General features: G+C 34.5%; 1 protein-coding gene across 1 annotated transcript in view; it reads right to left on the bottom strand.

Moving 5' to 3' along the window:
* Positions 1 to 23965, bottom strand: part of ARMC2 (armadillo repeat containing 2) — a 63224-nt gene that overhangs the window by 17900 nt on the left and 21359 nt on the right. The window contains exons 7-13 of the mRNA XM_086744181.1: positions 23055 to 23125; positions 19194 to 19286; positions 16132 to 16307; positions 14669 to 14771; positions 11917 to 12137; positions 7410 to 7555; positions 5139 to 5238 (exon numbers count right to left, since the gene is read on the bottom strand). Coding sequence (XP_086600307.1) covers positions 5139 to 5238; positions 7410 to 7555; positions 11917 to 12137; positions 14669 to 14771; positions 16132 to 16307; positions 19194 to 19286; positions 23055 to 23125 — 910 coding nt within the window. The remainder of the gene's footprint in view (positions 1 to 5138; positions 5239 to 7409; positions 7556 to 11916; positions 12138 to 14668; positions 14772 to 16131; positions 16308 to 19193; positions 19287 to 23054; positions 23126 to 23965) is intronic.

Below are 23965 nucleotides of genomic sequence, written 5' to 3'. Positions count from 1 at the left end.
GGATAAATTGGAAGGAATCATAAAAAAGAACAATAAAATGAGTAGATAGTCAGATAAATACAATCAGTTTTAAGACTCAAGTCCTGACTTACCCAGTTCTGGAGTCATTTGAAGGGATGAACAAACCTGTGTAAAGGAGACCCATCTGATATCACTTATGTGGCTTTCCAGGAGACTTCTGACAAAGTCAGTCACCAAAATTCTAACGAAACTAAGCAGTCAAGCAGGGAGAATGTCCTGGTATATGTAAATGATTAGACAATGCAAAATAGACTAACTTAGCAGTTCCTGCAATGGTGGAAGATGACCAGTGGAGTTCCACAGGGTTCTATGCTGGGACCTGTTGCATTCTACTTGTCCATAAACAACATGGTAAAGTGAGTGACACCTGTGACATGGAAGAGTTTGCTGATGACACTAAGATACTCAAAGTAGTAAAGATGAAGGCTGACTGAAGAGCAGAAAAAGGATTTGTAATCAACTGATAATAAAATAGCAGATTAAATTTAAATGCAGATAAACATGAAAAGACGCATGTGGAAAAACACGGAACAGTCATACCTTCATGTACAGAATTACAGCCTTTGAACTAACCATAAGCACTTGGAGGGCAATCTTGAGATTAATGACAGATTCCTCACAGGGGTTTAATGCTTACAGGAGGTCAAGAAAGCAAATAAAATTTGGGGAATTCCTGGGAAATAAACTCATGCAGGCTTCAAATCTACGATATGCCAACATCTTAACTATCATGTTCTGTTTTCTTCATCTCAAAAAAAGATACAGGACATCAGACTGTAAAAAGTTCTGAGAAAAGCAACACGGATGCACAATGGTATGGAATAGCCTCTATATCAGAAAGGATTGAGTAAGCAAGGACTCTTCATTGTGGAAAACACACAACTCAAAGAAGATATGATAAAGGTCTAGAAAATCAGAAGTCATGTGAAATGAATGACTAGAGATTAAATATTCACTGACTTTTCAATATAAGAACTGGAGGGAATCAAATAAAGACAGTAAAGGCCAAATTCAAAACAAGCAAAAGGAATTAGTTGTGCAATGGGTGGTTGCTATGGCAACATCTTGTCACTGGATGTTTAAGGTGTTAGCAGTTTATATGAAGTAGAAGGGACACTGTAGAATTTCATGGAGAAGCAGCCCACTGAGGTTTATTTCATACACAGAGAAACACAGCTAGCTGAGGAAGTTTCCAAAATGGAAAGAACTGGAATTATGGTAAGTATACACAGGAAATATCTTATACGCTTGCTCTGTTTTAGTGTTCTCTAGGCATCTGATTTTCACCACTACCAAGTATGGATAGTAGACTCAATGAAACTTTCATGTGAACGAAAGTGATTATTCTTTTGCTGAAGGGGCAATTGCTGTCAGATACTTAACAAATGTTTCCTAACTTAAAAAGTAGGCTACACTGAAGTATAAAGGGACTTTTCTATTCAACAGCCACAAAATTTCTTCTGTGCAAATTTTAGTATCATACTCCGTGTTTGTGCACTTAGGATTGAAAACAGACTCCTAACTACACAGTGTTAAAAGATTACATGGAAGCTGGCAGACCACCTAAGCTCAGGTAGTGCCTGACTTACTGACAGAAGCTACTGCCCTATTTAGGCAATCTCCCTGTTCCAAAAGCACAGCCCCGTCGTGACTTATGACATTACCCACAGCCTGAGAAAGTCATCCTTCATATAGCTTATCTGAAAAGCTGAGATGATCTTTCCCAGATGATGATCTCAGAAAAAGGAACAGTACCTTGCTAAAAGATTTCTGAAGATGGGCAAAAGTCTACAATGCTGACTAGAAACAGAAGCATGCAAAGCTCATCTTGCAAGGTGGCTCTGCAAGAACACTTCTGACAGATTTCATGGCATCTGGCAGCCACAAGGACTTGTTATTCCACCAAGTAAGCTTCAAAACCAACCACAAGTGAAGTCTAACAGAACATGTACTTCAGACGTGTAGAAAAGCACTGCTGAATTCACCAGTCCTACCTTGCAGATCCAGCTCTTCCTACCTTGCAGATCCAGCTCTTCCAATCTTCTGTACTCCTCTCCTTACCTAAGACTATGACACATGGAATTTAGCACGTGTTGCCAACTCAATTTCCCCAAAAGTCTTTCTCACAGAGTTCAATTACTACTGTCCCACCCAAGAAAGAAAATGAGCTGAGGGAAGGAAAAAAAAAAAAAAGAAGAGTTGAAACTGCAGTGTGGTGAGAAGAACAGAGACTATTTGGGCGGCACCTGCGGAATTCAGTGTGTGGTATGGGAGCAAGTCATTAATCCTATTTCCAGTGCTCACATTTTTATTTTCACAATATTTAATGCTTATTTTTTTTACAGTCACAGTTATGAAAGCACTTGAGAAAGTCTGAATGCTGGTTTTCTTTTATTTTTTTTTTCCCCAGTATGTTTCTAGCTGCCATGACTATCAATAAAAAAAAAAAAATCTGATTCCACAAACTCCACAACCTGAAAATTCAGAAAACACACACACTTCCTTTCTTAACTTATCAGTCCTTAGTCCTGAAGATTTTTGATGCTTTGAGTTAATACCAATATCCACCTCTTTGCTGCTTCTTCCCACAGCAGACAATTTTACTCGCACTGCTGTTACTTGTTTTCTTTTCAACACATACCAACTCACTCTGTAACTCACGAGCTGTCAGTATTTTAAAAGAAAGATTAGCAGTGCCAACTACACCTCAGGAAAAACATTTGCACTCCTCACAGCTCAAATGTTTATTACATACTACAGAAAAAGTGGTGCATTACATTATCCATGTCCCCCTTCTTGTTCCCACAGGCTTCACTAAGCTGACAACTGACAGTTGCATGCTTGTTTAAAAACTGCAGTAAGAAACAATTATTCTGAAGACACTGTAATGTAATCATCATAACATAATAACTAAGTTTTTTTTTAATACACAAGCTATTTCTTTACTAATTTGTATTTTGATAAAACAACTGACAGTTTAACACAAGAAGCAATGCTAATATAGTTGAAGATATGTTTTAGGACCACTTAAAGTAGAGAAATAAGAAGCTAAATTCTGAAGACTACCTGACAACAATTTGAATTTATATATGAGCCTACAATTCATTATGACACAAAGCTATTATCTCAGGAACCTAGAAAAATTCCCCTTAAAATTATAGATGAAGACTGAGAGGAAGATGTTACTCAATTTAAGCTCCTTATTCCCAGTCCCATAATTTGTTGAGTTTTTAATACAGTACTCACAAGGGAAAATAACTATAAATCTACTAAAATATCATGCCTTTGATATTTTGTCTATTATTTACACAGCATTCACATAGCTTTTTACTGAAGTGTCTTCAAACACTACACAATGCAACAGCAGCCTGAACCTAGAAATACTCAGATATGCTGCAAAAATGGTAATCAACAGACATTTAGAAGAATAGAAACAAATTAATCTCTGTTCCTCTTCCATGTGTATTATCATAGAAAACAGGGAGGCAAGTAAACAGGAAAGGGAGAAGTTATATTTGTATTTGGCAAGAGAAAGAATAGATGGTTCAGCATAGTCAATCTGGTTACTTTCATTAACTGCCTTTAACAACAGCAGCACAGACGACCTCCTTTCAACAATTCTCCAGGAATTACTAACCCCAAAACGTGCTCTACCTCTTGCCCTTTTGCAGCCCCATTTTCAACCAAAGTTTCCTAGCTACAAACAAAAAGGATATTGACATCCAAGTGCCTGTAAGAACTAGAACTGTCCTGTCATTGTCCTGTCCAGCCTGTCTTGATTTTATCTTCTACTAGTGATACAGTCTTTGCAGAAAGTGAAAATATTCTAACAGAACTCTAAACTTGACTGTAAGGCTGTAAGAGTTGGTCATTTAAAAAAAAAAAAAAATGTGTGTCCCTTCAATATACTTCCTGGGCAAGACATGTTTTTAGTCTTTTTTTTTGATACATTTTATTGTCAGAAACACTTTGCAGGTCTTAAGTCCTAGTGAGAAATCAGTTCCAGTGGAGTAATGAGAGTTTATAGCAGCTGAGGATCTGACATAATACTGACTTGAGAGCTTGGTCCTGCTAATGTAACATCCAGTGAAATCAGATTTCACAGCTAGCATGTTATGGTAAGGAAAATTGGACACTGATTTTTCATAGATAGCATGTTATGGTAAGGAAAATCAAGACAGGCTGGACAGGATAAATTGTATAGGGTAACTAAATGTCCTTAAACTAGTTTAGATGCTGGAGTAGGTAAGAAAGTTCCTTACTTTTAAGAATAACCTTAATGTGATTCAATGTTCTATATTTCAAAACCTTGTCCCACTTTTGAACATCTATACTATATATAAAATTATTTTCTTCTTAAATCTTACCTAGCAGTAGAGCCGAGTAATTTGCTATACATGGGACACTCCATTCCTAACAACATGGCAATCTTTAAAATCATGATCCTGCACCAAAATCCCACAGCCTGGTGCCCCAGTAAATATAGGAAAGATGACTATGATGTGGCAGGACAATACAGCAACACCTGACCCTTGGTATTCTAATGAAGTATACTCATATAACTTCACCTTGTAATATGAGGGATTTTGATAAACTCTAAACACTTATTTCTAGACGAACATTCCAAATATGGTATTCTAGGCATATGGTTTTCTCTGGTAAAGCAGAGAGACATTCTGATACCTTATGCAGTTATCAAGGGCAGATTTTCCACCTGCTTACACATTGCTCAACTCTGGAAAATTCATAATTCTTTTGCAGGAGAGGAGAGCAGGAGAAATCTCAACAATTTCCTAGTATTAAATATTCAAATAAACTATTTGCTTTAAAAAGTGGGGTGTTTTTAAAAAAACCTAAGAAAAACAATTAATCTGTTTCTACACATGCAAAGGATTGATAAGTTAACTGTCAATATTATCTGTCCTCTGTATTGCTTTGGATTTTTAATCTAAATTATTTCATTTCAATTATTTACTACTTAGAAATGCTGTCAATCATTTAAAATTTTTATTTGGCAAATGCATAGAAGTAGGTCACTGAAAACAAGCTTATAGTTAATAATACACAGACGCATCAGAGGATTAATATATAAAAATCAAGAGATTAAAAAAACTGACCTGCTGCTTCTGGTGTTTGTTTAGTAGGGCTAAAAATAAGACATAACATCTGGAGCAGTCTGCTAAAGCTGCACAGAAGTCATCATAGGAAGAAAGTTTGCTACAAAGGTACAAAAATAAAATATATATGAATGAAAGCACTTTTTTTCCACAAAAGATTTTTTTTTTTAAAAAATCATTCTGCTTTTGACTCTGCATAAGCAGTTACATAAGAGCACAGCAGAAGTCTAACTATCCTTGCCACAGTGAATTACGGGTAGAAGTGAACACAAGGATCTTCCCAACCTGCCTGCCATATGGGCACAGTATGCCAACACTAGCACTTCTTCACATTAAATGGGAGAACCATTAAGTTCAAGATTACACGGGAAGTCAGGAGAGGAAATAAAGGGTCCCTTGCTAATGTATGTCTAGTTGAGCCCAGCAACAGCACTAACAGAACATGTCTCTCACCAGCAAATATAGAGAACACTCCTTCTTGCAGTCATGATTTTATCTCCATGTATTCCCTAACAGTTGCTCCAGTCCTACACTGCTCACCTTAACAATTACAAAAATAGAGAATTGGACATGCTTTGGTGGTACCAGAAATACTGCAGTAACAGAACAAACTAGGATAACCTCTTACTTCTCATGTAGTCAAAACCAGCAAATATCTGTGTCAATTTTCAATTACAACAAGACTTACAGACTTAGAGAAATGAACCATCTGAATAGATTGAACATACTCTCTACAAAGAAGCTGCCTAAAGTTACTGACTGAGAGAAAATAATAATCCTGTATTACTAGAAGATAAAACAAAATTCAAATCTGTGCTCTGTACTGCATAGGATTTTTTTTTTTTTTTTTGGTGACTGCAATTTCCAGGGAGCTAATTAAATTGATTTTATGGCTAATTTGTATCCTTGGAGCATGCAGTTCACTAAATTTAAGAAAAAAAATTTAAGCAGTAGGAAGCTTTAAATAAGACAAATTACTTTTGCTCCATATTGAATTCTAGATCACGTAAGTGTCCTTGTCAGAATTACAGTGTAAGTATTGATCACGTTTAATTACAAACCCATTACCTCACTTTTCATGGCATTTTCCAAGTAAAATGCACACTCTCTCCTTAGAAGAAGTAAATATCCTCAAAGTGCTGTAATCATGGCTAGAAGTCAACTTATTTTTAGGACGAAAATTAGAGACACAGATTTGGATAAGATGGCATGGAATTGGGGAAGCAATTCACATGCTTTACAGGTAGCACAAATGGCAAAGGACCAGATTCGCTTGTTTTCAGCCGTGGAGAAGGAAAGACAGTCCCTTATGTAGCTGCTCTTCAAAGCACAACACAGTCTCATCTGTGATGGATAATTTGTAAGGGCTGAACAAGAGAAGTCCACAGCAGAATGACTTCTCAATGAAGATGGCGCCACAGGCAACATGACTCAATACAATAACAAAGCAGCAATGGCAAATACTTCATCCAGAACAGCATTCATAAATTGTGCTTATAACTTAACTTCTCCTGAAATTACCAACAGTTAATTTCATAACTTCTTCGGAATCCTTAAATTTTGTTCATTTAGCCTTGGATATTGCAAGCTGGTGCTTGCTAACTGGAAGATTTTTGACTGAGAAACTATTCAGACTACAAAAGGATCTTTTAGGGTGACTCACTCATGTTGATCTCCCTCTAAAAAGCACATCTTGGGAAGCAGCCACTGAGCTGCTCATAAAACTGAGATTCTTTCAGCGCTTCCATCTGCACGCTCAAGCCCTGATTCCACAGATTAATCTACTCAAACACTCTATGACAGCTCAACACGATGAACACTGATCACATTTTCTCTTTTGTATTTTATTTCACAATACATAGTCCCAGATATACCTTAAGCTTGTGTAATTTCTCTCATTCATTTTTTAAAACATGGCCTAAAATAAGATTAATAAATATTTAATAATTTATGCAGCTTTAAAATATAAGAAATGGTACTTTAAAAAATCTCAATCAGAATCCGTGGGATCAAAGGACGACACAATATAACAAAATATTTCTTACAGAGACAATGAGTCCAAGTTTGCATGGCTACAATTAAACAATTCTATCGCTATTAATAAAGACACAATTATAATACAAAATCATTTAAAACTACACAGAGCCTTAAAAAAACCAATTCAAAGTAAGTCTTCCAATTTTAGTGCTTGATCCTGCCCTCTTTGAGCTCATTTGAAGTAGCAACACTGACTTGACTGCCTGCAGAAATACCACTGCGTTCTACACGTACCTGAATATCCTGACAATATAGGTGCATACGTCCTTATCATTCATACGCTGCTCTAGCACCACAGAGAGCTCAGAGACCGCACCACTGCACATGAGCTGGCATCTTGCCGGAGGTAAGTCAGCCAAGTTTCGCAAAGTAGCTGTCAGCTGCATATAGGATATTTAAAGATTTATTAACCACAGCCGTTTACAACAGAATCCACACTAATTTGAAAATTTAATAAAACTCAGATCCCATTTACAATGTCTAAGGCAATCTGAATGCCCTGTTAACACTCTGCTGGTATGTACCTACCAATAAATTATAACAGGAAACGTATAAGTAACAAAATTGTGTATATTGAAATAATTGTTTGAAAATGAAATATTGATACTGGTCTTTGCCTGCATGTAACCTCCTTCTTTGAGGGAAACATTACCTTGCATATGTTTTTAAGTCTCGCATGCATGCATACAACCATATATCAACTGGAAATTAGGTGAAATGTTGTGGATAAAGTGATTTTTTGCATAATGTCTGATTTTGCACATTTACAAGTTTTACAAGTAATTTTTGCAAAATTACAAGTCTTGCAAATTGATACTGATATATAATATATTTTTGAGAATAACTATAAGTTGAAAATGAAGATTAATTTATTTTAAAAGACAATAAAATTTATTTTGATTTAAAAAATTTAAAAGTTAATCAAGATCAAGAGAAATCCACTATTTGAACAGTATAAAAATGAAAAGCTTAAGTCCTCAAGTTTACTTTAAAGAAACCAAAATATTTTCGGAAGATACTGTTCTATTTCAAGGAGTTTTAAGCATAAAATATCCATCACTTGTAGATATGCAAAATGAATCAGTTATTGCATATTTTGAAATGCTCTGGTTCTCTTCCAAGATAAGGGTATTCAAATGCCAAGGTCAACAGGCAATGACACGTAAGTTAACTGTGGATCTAAACCAGAACTTACTATAAAATTAATGTCAAGTCTTTTAATCTAATATGCATATGGAAATTTTTCAAATTTTCCTTATTCTAAGAGCAAGGTATTTCACTTCAATTTAGTTTTAAATGTAGTTTGATAAGGCACGAAGATTATCTGTTCAAATTGTTTGTAATCACAAAAACCTCTAGAAATTAAGTATTTTATCACTCAATTGGATGGCTTGTCCAGTGATACATAATTGCTACTTTTAAAGGAAAAATCTGACAAACAACAGGCTAAGTTGTTGTGTTTGAGGAGTTTTTGCTCATCAGATTCTGTGCACTACTCTATCCATTCTCCAGCAGCTGTCAAATTTGCTGTCCTACTTCAACAAATTTGACAAATTTGTACATGTCTTCAGTTACTACATGAATGAAGTATGAAAATGCAGTTCAAGATGTTCCGCAATGGAACAAGAGGAGAAGGAACAATGTAAAAATGGAGAAGCAAGGTATAGAGGGAAAAAAAATATGTGATACGTGAATGGATTTAACTAAATCAGCACTAAATATGAAATGCATACTATACTCAGAATAAACAGAAACTGAACCTGTGGAAGCCGTTTGCTTTTACCTCTTTTTTTAAGAAGACACCTAAAGTCCTTTGTTATTTTAACTAAACAACTGCATAAAAATACATTTCCAGATATGCATTCAAAAATCAACACAACACTGGAGAAATATTTTAAAATAAAAATATTCTGATCAAATACTTTACTATTCAAAAGTTTTGGTGGAAAAAGTCCTGCCAGATGGAATAGACACAGAAGACTCCATTCAGTGCTCACATACAAGAGGCTCACAGCCAGCCTAGGATGATGATATTTGTTAAGCCCTAGCTAAACTTCACAATAAAGAAAATAAAGGATAACCACATATTACAAGTGTTGTTCAAAGGCAGACCAGGGCTTTCACTGCAAAGAGACTTACATATTAGAAGATTAAAAAAAAAAAAAAAATGTTTATCAATATAATGGTGTGGGGGTCTCCAAAAAGAGACTAAAATTTTTCGCTGCCCAAGACAGATAGACGGTTCAAAATCCTCCAGCAGTAAATTCTATCAAGAGACATCCTCACACAGAGACAGGTTGGAAAGGAAAAGCAATGCAAAATATATACCCTTAAATGTGCAATGTACAATGAAATTCAGAAGTTCATAAAAATATATATCCACCAAAGAACAGCTAGTATGCAAGTGAAATTTGAATAGTACATATTAAAAAGTAATAGACACTACCCAGACAGCAGATGAATTCAACAGATACTTGGATATTAGGAAAAAATTTTTTACAATGAGGATTGTAGAACACTGGCACAGGTTGCCCTGAGAGGTGGTGGAAGCCCCATCCCTGGAAACGTTGAAGGCCAGGCTGGATGAGGCTCTGAACAACCTGATCTAGTCAGGGATGTCCCTGCTCCTTGCAGGGGGGTTGGACTAGATGACCTTTGAAGGTCCCTTCCAACTCTAACCATTCTATGATTCTATGATTGCTTCAAGCAGACTACATGATTCAGGGAGAAATGCCTAACAATTGGCTCTAGCAATCCTCACCAGCCCTAATCCTTATGTTGCCATGTGAAAGATCAAATTCACCCAAACAGAAAATTTAACAGCACACAAATGCTATTTTTAAAGTAGAAGACATTTAAGTGCTTTTCAATTAAGGAACGTAGAGTACTTGTTAAGTCTTGTCAGTGACACTTCAAAAGCCTTGGCTTTGAATAAGCATTACCATATCTCACATAAATCTGATGAGACTATTAGGTGAAGCAACATAAAATGAGTCAAAGATTATCTTTGTTTCATATCCTCTATTAAGGAAAAATAATTATTATTACAAACATTTTTTTTCTTGTATTCTCGGACTTCTGTATAAAATCCTTTATGTAACAATTAAGAAATCAGAGGACTTTATTCCCACAAAAAGGACCTGGCAAGATCATGTATAACACTGCCATCTGGTGATTGTGCAATTATACGATTAAAGAATGAAGAGCTGGTCCCAGTGATCTCAGGTATTTCAGTTATCTGGATTTAAAGATGACAGAGCCTCCCTCAGAGACCACTGTGACTATATAAGGTGGTTTTCTCCTCCAATATAATTTGCTCTCTTTTCCTGAAGACTTGTATTTATTCATTATTACTGTATGTAATTTAATCTTTTGCTACAAGTTTAAGCATGCCACAAAAACTTCCTTTATTCTGAAGACATGAATCACCGACAAAACTTTCTTCAATACTATATCCCTGAAAACAGAAATATTCCTATATTTCTGTATGGTGACTGAACAATTAACTCACATGAAAAAAAATGGTGCACATTAATGTAGATTTTTTTGGAGAAACTGATATAAGAAAGTCGCACAGGAATTCCATAGCAGCAGGAATCACTACTTTTCTCACAAAATAGGAAGAAAAATTAAGTATCTGTACTACAATAAAAGAGAATATAGACAAATGAAACAGCAACCTCAATAAGAAACACTTAGTATTGTCTTTTCCACAAAATTCTTGAGCCCTTCTTAGAAATAGCCAGTCTATTCAAACTGTACAGAACAGTTTTGCTACCCTTCCAATCATACTGAAACAGCAGAGGCAATAATGGAAAAAAAAAAAGTGTAAATTGTAACATTTTCCTTCTACATATTTGCATATTAAACTCTTGATTTAAAAAAACCCCTAAATTTATCCACATACAAATAACTGAAGAGAACACATTTCCGCAAAGTTGTGGGGAAGCTCAGACAGCTAGTCAAACAGCTGAAAATAATCTGATTCATTAGTTTTATTACTTGGACATCATTTGTTATTTTTAAATGCCCCAACTGGCAAAAATTTATTTTTATATCTACTTAACATAAATTTCCATCTCTTTCTACTCAACAAGATTCCTATTATATGTGTTATGTGATTAATGCCAACAGTAGCCAGCAAACATTTGTTTCATTTTCCTATGAAGTCCCAAAAGCTTACAGTTATACATTCACTAATCTTTACATCAATGATTTCTAAGACAAATGCCAGGAATCTATCTGGCAAATCCTTAACAAACAAAAAACCCACAACCTATGTTTAACTTAAGATTTAGCTACATAGCCATTTGTTTTTTTTTCTAAAACACTACGGTTTTAGGGGAAAAGATTAATTTTCATAGCCATCACTCATCACAGTACCTCCTATATGAAAAGATAGTTTTGAGTCTGTTGCCTTCAAAAAGCTTTACAACTACTTTTTCCTTAAATTATAGTTGTTCAGAAACACTTTGTCAAAGAAATATAGCTATGTTTTCCTGTGCATTTTTTAAAATTCATTTTTCTTGTAATAAAAAGATTTTTGTAATCTCTTAGAATATTGCAAAACCGGTTTGTATTTATTGTCCTGAATAACTACACGTAAACTTCTTAAAAATAAGTCTATTCAAGTATAGGTACAACTCTGTCAGTAGCACGTGGGGTTAGCTTATCTCCTCTAACTAAATTTTTTAATTTGCCCTTGAAGTGTGTACTTTTAGAAATAAAAGTAAATGCTAACCTGGACTAATAGGTGGCCCAAGTTGGAGAAATATGTGTCATTTTCTTTTATATTATTAATCTGCTTCATTAATTGCAGCAACATTTCAATCGCTCCTTTGTTGACCATTTCATTAAGAAGTACCGCATTTCCAGACATGAATTTTATAGCTCCCATGCAATATAAGAAAGCTTCATTGTTTTTTTGTAGATCTTCAGTTCTCAGGACCTCCAACAAACAATCTAAAAGGAAAATCATTATTCAGAAAGCCTAATATTAACATTTATATTTGATACAGTCCAGTCACTGAAGAGATTAACAACGGGGGAAAAAAAACCCCAGACTGAACTCTTTAGAATACATTTCTAACAAGTAGGCTAGAAAAAACTGAGTATTTGGATTGAAACCAAGAAACAATTTTTGATCAATAAGAGAATAGGCCTGACTCTTGTTCTCCCTGTCTTCAAAAACCAGCACTAGTTGTAAATATATAGCAGTAATGATTGAAATCCTAAATCAAGATTTGCAAAAGTGATTCTGTACTGGAATTTTGTGTACTAAACATGTGACATTCTTAAGAGGTTTATTCCCACTACTTCTTTAATAATCAAATATCTTAAAAGTATCTCAAATGGAGCACTAAAAAGCAGAGGCGTCTAATCCCAATTTCACATTTGAAGTCTGTTTGCAACAGTTTTAGACTTTTCATAGAGGTAAAGTTACTGTAGCGCTTTTGCTTTGTGCTACCACTGTCATTATCTGAAGTGTTAAAACTAACAGTTGTTAGCACAAGCTTAATGTATCTTTCACAGTCAAATTGAGACATTCTGAATTTGGTAGGTGTATCCTAAATAAATAAGTAATCCTAACCAATTTTATACTTCTGCATTTCTAGTAACTGATTGAAATTGATATTTGCTTCTGCTTCCTGGATTCCACCCAGTTGAATAAAAACATTTTCCCATCTTATTAAACTTAAGAGATTTCTAAAGTTTTTTCTGTCTCATCTCAAGCTGAAACTCTGTCCAAGTATATGGGTGTTTATGGATGAAGTACACACACCCCCAGCTCTTGCCCAAACTCTCACTCTCACCCATTGCCTGGTGATCAGCTAAATCGCTTGGGTTACGGCAATGTGAAAAATCAGTTTCAGGTCCCTGCTCTGCTTAGTATCAAACAGGGTCTTGAACAGTAGCTGTCTATTATGGGATCAACCGTTAATTTATTTCTTCTAGTTGGGCTGCTACACTGCACATATACAGTTCACAGGGCCAGAGGAAGAAAGAGAAATTAAATCTATAACCCAGTGGTTGCAAAAGGGATCTGAGTGATTATGATGACGGCCCAGGTTTATGCCTTTGGCCTGGATAAGGTGGGTCCAAAACATAAAGACTGAATAAACAAACAAACAAACAAAAGCCTACCAAAAACTTTCTTTCCTTCATGAGTATTTAAAATACAGGGAAAGAAAAGCAAGTGAAAGAAAAGTAAGTGAAGATGGAAATAAGAGCAAAAAAACCAAATGGTTACACATAGCCACTCAGCTTGTCCAGATTTTTGTATGATACTAATCTCTAAAAACTAGTTTTCAGTATCCACTCAAGTTGAGCAATCTGAGCTGTTCTCTTTTCTCTGAGTCCTTTCCTGCTAAACTTACTGCTGGAAAGGCTTATCTGGTCTTTATTTCTGACAACACTCACATACTAAACTTTAACATGAATACTCTCATTTATTTAAGCAGATACACACATGTTTTAACTTACGCACATGTAATAAATGCTTGCAAGATCAAGGTCTACATTAATAAAAGATAATGAAGTTTTAAGACCATCAATTGATACTGAGTATCATTCATACATTGTCATTTTCTTCATATTTCTCCTATTGCATGGTGTAACTAACAAACAGTTACAATTACAAAAGAGATCTTAGAGCCATAGCTGACAATTCTCCAAAACTTTGCTCAATGTGCAGCAGCAGTTAAAAAATGCCAAGAGTTGTTCTCAGTATCCTTCCTGATGATGGCCAAGAACATAGACAGCATTATTTTGCTTCTATAAAATTCGGTGCAGACACATTTTGACTTCTATATACAGTTTTGTTCTGTGTATCTCAAGAAGGATCTACTGGAGTTGAAGAAGGTACAGAGAAGGGCTACTAAAACAACCGAGAGAATGACACAATATCCTTTCAAAGAGAGCTAGAAGGCTGAGATGCCTCAGCCTGAAGAGAAGGCAGAGATACGTGATATGACTGTGATTTAGAAAATCATGAAGGTGGAGGGTAAGCTGATTGTAGAAACTCTTATAAATCCTGCAAAACTACAAGCAGAGGCATGATGAAAAGTAGACAGGTTTAAAACAGCAGACAGAACTTCTGGAACTTATTGTTCTACGATACTGTAGAGGTAGACAGAATCAAAAAGTTCAAATGGGAATTAAGCAAATTAATGAACAAAAAAATCTATAAACAGAGACTAAAAAGGCAGGGATGCATCATCTGATCTCTCTAATAGAATGTAACCATTCTGGATGCCAGGGAAGCACAGGGGAAATGGGTCACAGAAAACACGTAGGCTTCCACGCTTCTCAGAAATAGCATTCCCTATCATCATCGTTAGACACAGAATACTGGACTAGGTGGACCATTAGTTTGACCTAGCAGGCAATGTTTAGTGTGTGACAAGGTTAACTCTGAGAATGTTTCCTGAAAATTCATCAATGTACCCACTGATTTTCAACATCTAACTTCTATGCAAAAACAGAATACATACCCAATAATCTATCATTTTGAACGATGTAATCATTTTTTTCATTCCTGCAGATTTTAAATGCAAGCTTGCAAACACCAAGAAGATTTTTTCCATCCACTTTCATCTACAAAGAAAGTAAAAGACATACATAAAAATGACACCTAAAATCTACATACAAAAATGCACCATAACATTTTAAAAGTTTAGACATCATGACAAACTTGTATTCTCACAGAACTATTAAATTCCAGCTGAAACCCTGACAATACACTGAAACAAACTGAAAAGTTTGCAGAATGAAAGGACTCTGAAACCTAGTTATTTTAAGCTCTATTTAGCAAACTGTGCTGACTGACTTTAAAATAACAGATGATATATAAACTTTTAATATATTTTCTGCAGGCAGTATATAAATAATTTGCACATTTTCTTCTCTAACTTACTTTTACAAAGAAATTCTGCACATGATTCACTGGTATGGCCATAGATGCCAAAACAGGGAGAACTCCAGTACAACAGCACATGTCACAATGAAAGTTATTCTCAAATATCAGAAAACAAAGATCTTATGATGTACAATAGTTATTGAGAGATTATAAAACTGAAGTAAAAGTGTTAAAAATACAATGAGAAATCCCTTCCTCTCCTCTGCATTTCAAGGGCAATTTCTTCTTTTGTTCATGAGTTTTAAAAAAGATTCCACGGAAAAATGTCTGTAACAGAACTGTTTGGGTTTTTGGGTGTTTTTTGTTTTTTTTTTTTTTTTTTAAAGAAAAAGCACCACTTAACATCTAGGTAGTACCTAAATATATATAATTATATCTTCTGATTAAAATAACATATGTTACCTTAAAGGAAAAGCCCCCCCAGCACACACACTAATTACTAAAATGTCTACAACACAATGCTGGTATCCTGTCACCAGTGACTGTCCATACATACTTCGTGGAAGCTGAACTAATAGGTTCAAAAGCACCAACTTAATTGAGAGTTTTAACCAGAAATACTAGAGGAAGAGGTAATTACACTTACTCACTTTCCAAAAAAAACCAAAACAAAACAAAACAAACTGTTTTGGTATTTTCAGATAAAGGTGTTTAATAAGGTCAAGATATTGTTCAAAAACTAAACTTCACTTCTATGCGTAATTGTTTAAGTTATTGTGTTGTTTAAATCCCTGCATGTGTATCCCAGCTTAGGACACTGTCTCTTTTCCATGCCTAAGCAATATTCCTGCCACCATACACCAGTTATCCTGTTTTGTGTCCCTCTTTCCTCCCCCAGAGGTAATTTCTCGGCAAAGATAGGCTCCAACAAGTGCCAATCTCGATAAATGGGAAACCAATATCCATATGGCAAGAAATTGTGCTTAGAAAGGGTTAGTTTAAATACAGTTTAAAAGTATGACATTAAAAATTAAATGTAAGTTGCAATTCACGATTTTGAGCTTCACATTCTACAAAACAGCATTTTAAAACACTTACAGCCAGAATAATCTTTGCCAGCTTCAAGCAAAGTAGATCTGAATCAATGTCTACAAGCTTATATAATGTCTTCAGAAGCACGCTTCTTCTTGTAAATCTTTTTCCAAGCATATTTCCTTCATTCAAGGCTTGATAGAGCTTGGTGCAAGCCAGACAAAGATTTTCTATATTGTCTTCTACTTGAAGGGCATAGGAAGAGAGAGAATAAAAAATAATTATCAGTGTAACCTTTTCCAGAGGACCTCAATGGAGAAAGACACAGGAGAACAAAATAAAGAATGGGTTGCACAACAACAAAAGTAAGGCACCCAATAAATCTCTTTAAAATGACAACGTGATCCTCAGAAACAGTTTTATGCTGCTCTTTCAAGAAGAGACTCAAGCCAAGCAATCACAGAGCCAAAATAATTCCTGAAGCTAAAGAGAAACTCACCTTTAATGTTTAATAATCAGATTGACCAAATGCCTACCAGGAAACTGTGAAACCAAATATACTCTTTAAAGAGCTCCACCAAACATTACATGCAAAAAAAGAGACAGGTATGGAGTATTTTTCTGCCCATACACATAACCTAATATATGAAAACTTGCTAGGATTGAGAACAAGTGAACGTAAAAACTCCTTAGAACTCTCTAATGCATAGCAGAGCTGCAAGATATATTTGAGTGGACTGTTTGCCTATTGACAAAAAAAAAAAAAAAAAAAAGTCATCTACCTCCTATCCTGAGTCCCTCAGGCACCACTTAAAAAATACAAAAACAAAACCTACATTCAACTATTACAAAATCTGCATCTCAACACAACGGAACCATGTACAGGTTTAGTTTAGAGGGCAAAGGAAAAGTTTTGTCTATTTTTAAAATTCAGGGTGGGTTTTTTCTTTTTTCCTTTTCTTACATTTGCTTTTGTCTATAAGGTGACACTAATAAAGCAGTGTATAAATGCACCTGAACTGTCTGTATAAACTCTGCATGTACTCAGGATGTACTTCACAGCTGAAACAGTCATATTCAAGGAGGCAAAACACTTGTGATGAAATATATATTGACAGGAAATTACGACAAAAACTATGATATCTTAAGCCCTCAAACCTGTAGATAGATTTAAGGACTCACCTCATGCTGAGTAGTGCCTGGAAGCTCTCAGTTTGGATCATCATACTCAAGGAACAACAATGACTACTCCATTTCTACTCCCATCATGACAGAAAATTTAACAAAATTTACCATGATTCTAAACTCTCTGCTCCAATAAGCAGTGAAACAAGAGTGGCAAGGAACCAAAAGGTCTCCATTTTTATCAAAATTAACGACAACAATAAAAATAATTCATCACTCATCCCATGGGGTAGTTTTGAAGCTTATGCACCCTTGAATACTGGAATGTAACAAAATTCAGTATTTGCTCCTCTAGAAAAACAGACTTTTGTGTTCTATTTGCTTTTGTCACATAACAATCAAGCACATGATATTCATAATATTTTAGACAATAATTAAGTTCCAGATTAAACTTCAGATTCGTTTTTGAATTGAAAGTTTTATGCAAATATTTGTGAGGCAGAAAGGGGAAGAAAAAGTATTTTCTATTAATATATAAAAAAACTAAATGCATTCTCAATATACGTGCAAGGAATTAGCTGAAAGATATGAAGTATGTGACTGCACACAAAACTGAAAAATACTGAATTCCCAACAGACCCACTCAAAACATTAAAATTATGGAATTCTAATATTCATTTTTATAGGAAAAACTGCAATTTTGCAGTAAACAGTCTAAATGAAGCAATATAACATGCAGCTGCAGGAGGCAATGGTGCAATTCAGTTACAATCTGTGTGAATATTCAAGAAGCAGCAAAACTCAACTTCAAGGTTTCTGTAGTACTACATTCAATCAATTGGTGAGAAAGTATCATTAGATAATTTCATCTATTATTAGAAAAACTAAGCCATAATGAAGTTTAAAAACAAAAACAACCCAACACACTAACCAAATCAAGTAAAGACTGCAGAACAGGGGCATGAAAATTGATTTTCCTTAGTTACATTCATGACAAGGGAAAGACATTATTAGATCTTAGCTCTAAATAATATTTTGCTTACCTATAAAGAACATCTCACTATGCAAAACTTTAACTCAGTGGCTCATATTCTACAATCTCAGCATTAAGGAAGGAAAATGTGAAGCTGCATAGCTGTTTTCAAATTTCCTGATCACTGTTTTTCCACACATCAGTGACAGACGTGGGAATGAGAATCCTGTCTTTTAAAAATAATTATATGTTTTGGGAATCACTCAGTACTGTACAGGTGTTTCATACTCATCAACATCTGCAAAATTACGCAAAAAAAAATTTCTAATCTCTACCATGCTATAATGAACACTGAAGAGATCCTGTAAAACAGAACAGTCGCCTAATTCGACACTCACTCTTAGCCACTTGTAAAAACCAATCTACTTTCTATATTCCCACCATTCAAATAAATATAATGTCTACAGAAGTTACCGAAACAATCTTTTGAATGCAATGTTAAAATGTATTTCAGAGTTCAGTCCTTGAAACCATACTTAATTTACTCAATTTTGCTTCAGTATTCTGGGTCATTACATACTTTCTGAGATACCTAACACTTTAGGAACAAATGGAAATTTTCATTAAAATTTCCTTAGTTTTCTAAAATTAATTGAGACCTTCAATACAGTCTATGCTTAAAACAGTGAATCTGTGCAGTACTTCATTCTTAAAATTATTACCTCATCACTGATTGCTAAGCTAGCAGAGCTGTCTAAGATAAGGTAATTTAATCAGACAAGATCTTCTCTAAACCAGTATTTTTTTTTTACAGAACCACAGAATGGCTGAGAGTGGAAGGGACCTCTGGAGGTCATCTGGTCCAACCGCCCTGGGCCACCTAGAGACACTGCAAAGTCACTGAACATATGAAAGCATAAAAGGCTACATAGTCCAAATACTATTATTCTTTTGTAGTAAATGCAAAAAAGTCCCATGTTTCCTGCAGGGAATGGTACAGAAAAACCCTTTCAAGAACCGTGTTACCCACCTTTTTCCAGTTCAGGCAGAATTGGTAGAATCTTCATACGCCAAAAGATTTCTTCCTCTTCTGCTTCATGTGTTCTTGTTTCATCCTCTAAGCCTTCAAAATACATTAAAAACAAAAGCACATATTCAGTGAAGGTTTCGACTTCTACACAAATAACTAACTACAAATACATTTTGCTATATTCCGGGTTGTTCTACTTATTCAAGCTTTTGTTTCTATTTACATTTTCTCAAAAACAAAAGTTTCAAGAAAAACTAGATAGATAAATGTTTTGATATGTAAAGCTGTACTGTAAAGCAAGATCTGTTTTTGTTTGCTGACATTAATGTTTCATTTGATCACTGAACTGGAAATTAATGACTACTTTTACATCAACATGTCCTACTATTTTTCAGCTCTGTGTCCATGTGAAAGCTTATTCTGTGTTAAAAAATATCCATACTACAGACAATCCTCCAGGATTCTACAACCATATCTAGTGTATATGCACAATATTATATTAAGCATGGTAACTGACTCCTTTGTCAGTTAGAGAAAAATAGTCTTGTTAGTCATCCCATCCTGTTAGCAATTCTAACCACTTCATGCAATTAATTTGGAGAACTTCTCACCTGAATTTTTGTAAAATGCATGCTTCCCTCTTATCCTCTGTTATGTTAAACAATTTCTCACACAGCATCTTGGGAAATGAATAGGAAACTACAGATATCTGAAAGATGTTCTACCTCCAATAAAAATATCAGAAATCTTAAAGGCAACCAACTCCCAGTTTTCTTGTTAACCTCAACCAATTTCCTCCACAGTGACTGAGAAAGAGCTACTGTTCATCATCAGAAACCTTGTCCATTTCACAAACACACATTTTCAAAAAACATTTCAGCTTTTTTTTTTTTATACTTTGCTTCAAAAAGAAAAGACAAAAAAAGTCTACCAGGAGACATCAAGTTAGAACTTGGTAGACTGAAAAATTCGTGGTCTAAAATTCTTCTGGAAACAAGACTGGAAGTGTGAATCTGTTTTCAGATTCGACAATTTGGTGAAACATGGTTTATTACAAAATGGATTCCAGAATTGACCTTGTATCACTAGGAATCACTAGTAGTGATTCCTACTACTACTACTGTAGTATCACTGGGAATTATTCCGACTTGCTGAACATACTTTTCACATTCACCTGGCACTACAAGAAGTAAAAGAATTCTAGTCTTGACCATTGGCCTACTACAGCTGGAGAGCCAAAGCTTCTGTGCAACTTGTGTTTTAAAGGAGCTAACAATTGCTTACAAGGTGTACGTAGGCCTATTTTTGGAGTTCAAGATTAGGTTAAGCTCCTTATCTTGCAGGCAATCAAAGTTGTTATTATAAAGATGAGGTTTGCTTTGTTGATTTTTTTTTTTTAAATAAGGAAATAAAAGTCACACAACTCCACTATATAAAATTAAGAAAGCCATTAAGAATATATACATTTTTAAGTGACAGATTTGTCAGAAAGTGTCTCCTAGTTTCATTACTAGCTCTTGCATTTAAATAACAATGTAAATTCTTAACATAATCATTATCAAACACAAAAAATACTGTACTACATGATAACACTGATATTTAGATATTTTAATAATGAGAACAGTATCTCAAGAACTTCAAAAAATTACTGTCTACTGAGCATTACTTGGAACAATGAAACAATTAAAAACTTCCTGACTATTTTAAAAGCTTGCTCTTTAAAAAAAAAAAAAAAGCAGATGCTTTTTGTTTATCTGTATTAACTTTTAACTGTCTACCTATATTTTACACAGAATGAATCTATCAATTATATCTGTTTCAACAGATTATACAAAAATGCTGCTGTTTCTTAAGTAATAGACTGGCAAGTGTGTTTTTACAATAACTATATATTGTTAGTGTGTGCATATATACATATTAGTATAAGTACATGTTATTATGTAATATTACTTACTTTGTAGACCTTTTTTATGTTCTAGATCAAATGAGTTAATAGTCTTATTTAGATTGATGAGTAGTTTAATTAATAGCAAAGCATTCGCAATGAAATGAAAGTTCTGCTATGGATAATGTAAGAGCGCAGTTGAAATGAGAACACTAGAATAGCGTGCGCTGTTCCTTCCTGCCACAAAACCCACATATTGACTCTATTATTTCTTCTCTTTCCAATTTGTAGCTACCTCTCAAACTAAAAGATGGACCTGACTTTCTAACTACACACATGCTTAACTTTATTAAGCAAGAAATAGAATAGTTCATATATGCTTTTGCAGATATGACCAAACTTCTTACTAGGAAAAAAAATTACAAAGCCATCCAATTTTTAGGTAAGAACAAAAAGAACTGGTTTTTGTGCCACTCTGCTGCAGTTGTCTCACATTCATCAGAAAAATGTAAGAACCTAAAAGTCATAATGCCATAATTTTTTAATGCAATATTTTTTAAACAAATATCTCTTGTAACTAGGGGGAAAAAGAAGATAATCAGCTTTTACTAAACAATATTAATCCTAGCAATAGGAACAAACAGGAAAAACGTTACTATAAAGAAAAGCAACATTAATAAATTGTAAACTTGCATGTCTCTGTCCTGGGAGATTTTTAAGGAGCTGATGAAAAGTTATGGCACTAGTTGTATGTAAAATATTACAGAAGCTGTACTGAACCTTGTCATTGAGTGAAACACAACTCAACAGCAAAAATACTCAAGCAAAGGAATTCAGCAAGTCAAAGTTCGTTGTCTCAGTTTTTCATAGGTCTTAACCACAGCTTTGCATTCTGGTCAAAAAATATCCCTAATCAGTCTACATTTATTGGTTGCTGTTTTTAGCATGTAAATACAAGAGCCTTAGCAACACTGAGCTTTCAAAAGCTGTGTACTGCCTGACTTATCACATTTAGCCTTTTCATGGAATACTGAGCAGCTACAAATATATCAATATTAAAACAGTATACCTCCTCTTTAAAATGTGAAAGTATAAACATAAATCACACCAGAAAACAGAAATAATCTCTAAGTGAACACTCCCCCCTGGACCCCACGATAGAGAAGAAATGATTGAGAATTCCTACTGCTATCCCACTGCTTATTCTGGGATTAAAGATAAAGTATGCACAAACTAAGGAAGCTACATGTTTTAAAAGTGGATATAAAAAGAAACCATCCTAGTAACACAAATGATTTTTTCAGTAGCACAAATAAAAGCTTATAAACAGAAAATACAGCCCCATAGAATACTAACTCCCATGACATGGTAAATTCTCTCAACTCCTCTGAAGGAAATGAAAGCAGAGCACATTACAGCTTTCGCTGGAATGATCCAGAATAATGCAACTTCTTAGTTCTAGAAAAATACTAATAAAGCACAATAATAGCAGAGTAGGAACTTCAGGTTTCCATATCAGACTCTCAAGCATGCACTTGTCATGTATGAAATGTGCCAGCTATGAGGAAAAATTAATTAAAATCTTTCAGGTAAAATTAGAAAAATACATCCCTACAGGGCAATCCAGAATCTGTATCTTCAGCTAATATAGCTTGGCATAACTTTATTAGTTTCTGTGCAACTATGCCAGCTTATAAAAAGTGATGGGCAAACAAGGTGTTAATGAATTGGCAAATTCTTAAGCCTACATATGGGAAAAACAAGAGAAAATATCAACAGATTTTTAGAGTGAAGATCTCTTGAAGATTACTTCTCTTTACCAACAACAGTAAAAAAAATCTAATACATCTAGAAAACAAAAAATATTATTCAGTGAAAAAAGAAGAAAAAGATCTTCAAATTCCCCAAATTAGATTATTTCTGTTTGACTGTATTTCACTTTTTTTGACTGGAGATTGAAATGCCTTATGAAGTACCTGTTACTCTTCTTTTCCAGTCTGTAGTCCTTGGCCACGATGAACTTGTGCCAGGCTTTTTCATCTGGTCACTAAAAGATACAGTATAGAAACACACAAATAATTGTATATTAGAATACAGTGCTCAAAATACTCCTTTCTTCACACGCATTCAGTACAAGATCTGCATATTAACAACTAATTGGAAAGGTAGTAAGTTATTTTACTAAGTTAGTAGGCTATCTGCTCATTAAAAATGACATATAAATACAACTTTCTCCAGTATGTATTACAGAAAGCTCCTTCAGAAACACTGACATATTTACACCACAAGAGGTCACCATTACGGAACACAAAATCTAAAACATTTCCACTTGTACAATAAAATTGAACCAAACTAAACTCAGAAAGATCCAATTTTTGTTTTATCATCAGTTTAATTAACTGAATATAAACTAGCCAAAAACCATAAGTTCATCCATTCACAAGGATAGTGATTTCTTCTGATAGAATTAATACTTTTAAAAGATTTAATGAGAAGAATTTTCAAAGAAACAAACACTTCAGTAACCTTCAACATAAATATTAGTATTTCCAGGTCTGCCAGTGAATTATTGCTAACTGTGTAGAGGTCACTAGTTCTGTTAGTACAAGAAACACACGTGTTGTCATTTCTTTGTAAAGCAACAGTGAATAACGTCAGAATTCCTGCTGATTGTATGGTAGTCTTTCTTCGGCCAGAGGAAACTACAACGTGTGATAAATTTATTGTTTGCCTAGCTACACACTCAAGCAGCACTGATCTAAAAGAAATATACAAGATATAGACTCTCTTTGCTATTAAACAAGAATCTTTCCTCCTTTAAATTCTGTACTAAAGACAAAGGTCTTAATCTATGTTTTCTATTCTCAGTGTATGTTTAATTTAACAC

The sequence above is a fragment of the Chlamydotis macqueenii genome, chromosome 3, assembly GCF_036417535.1.
Source record: "Chlamydotis macqueenii isolate bChlMac1 chromosome 3, bChlMac1.mat, whole genome shotgun sequence".
Classification (NCBI taxonomy): domain Eukaryota; kingdom Metazoa; phylum Chordata; class Aves; order Otidiformes; family Otididae; genus Chlamydotis; species Chlamydotis macqueenii.
The sequence above is the reverse complement of the archived record's forward strand: the minus strand, read 5'-3'. Positions and strand labels throughout refer to the sequence as shown.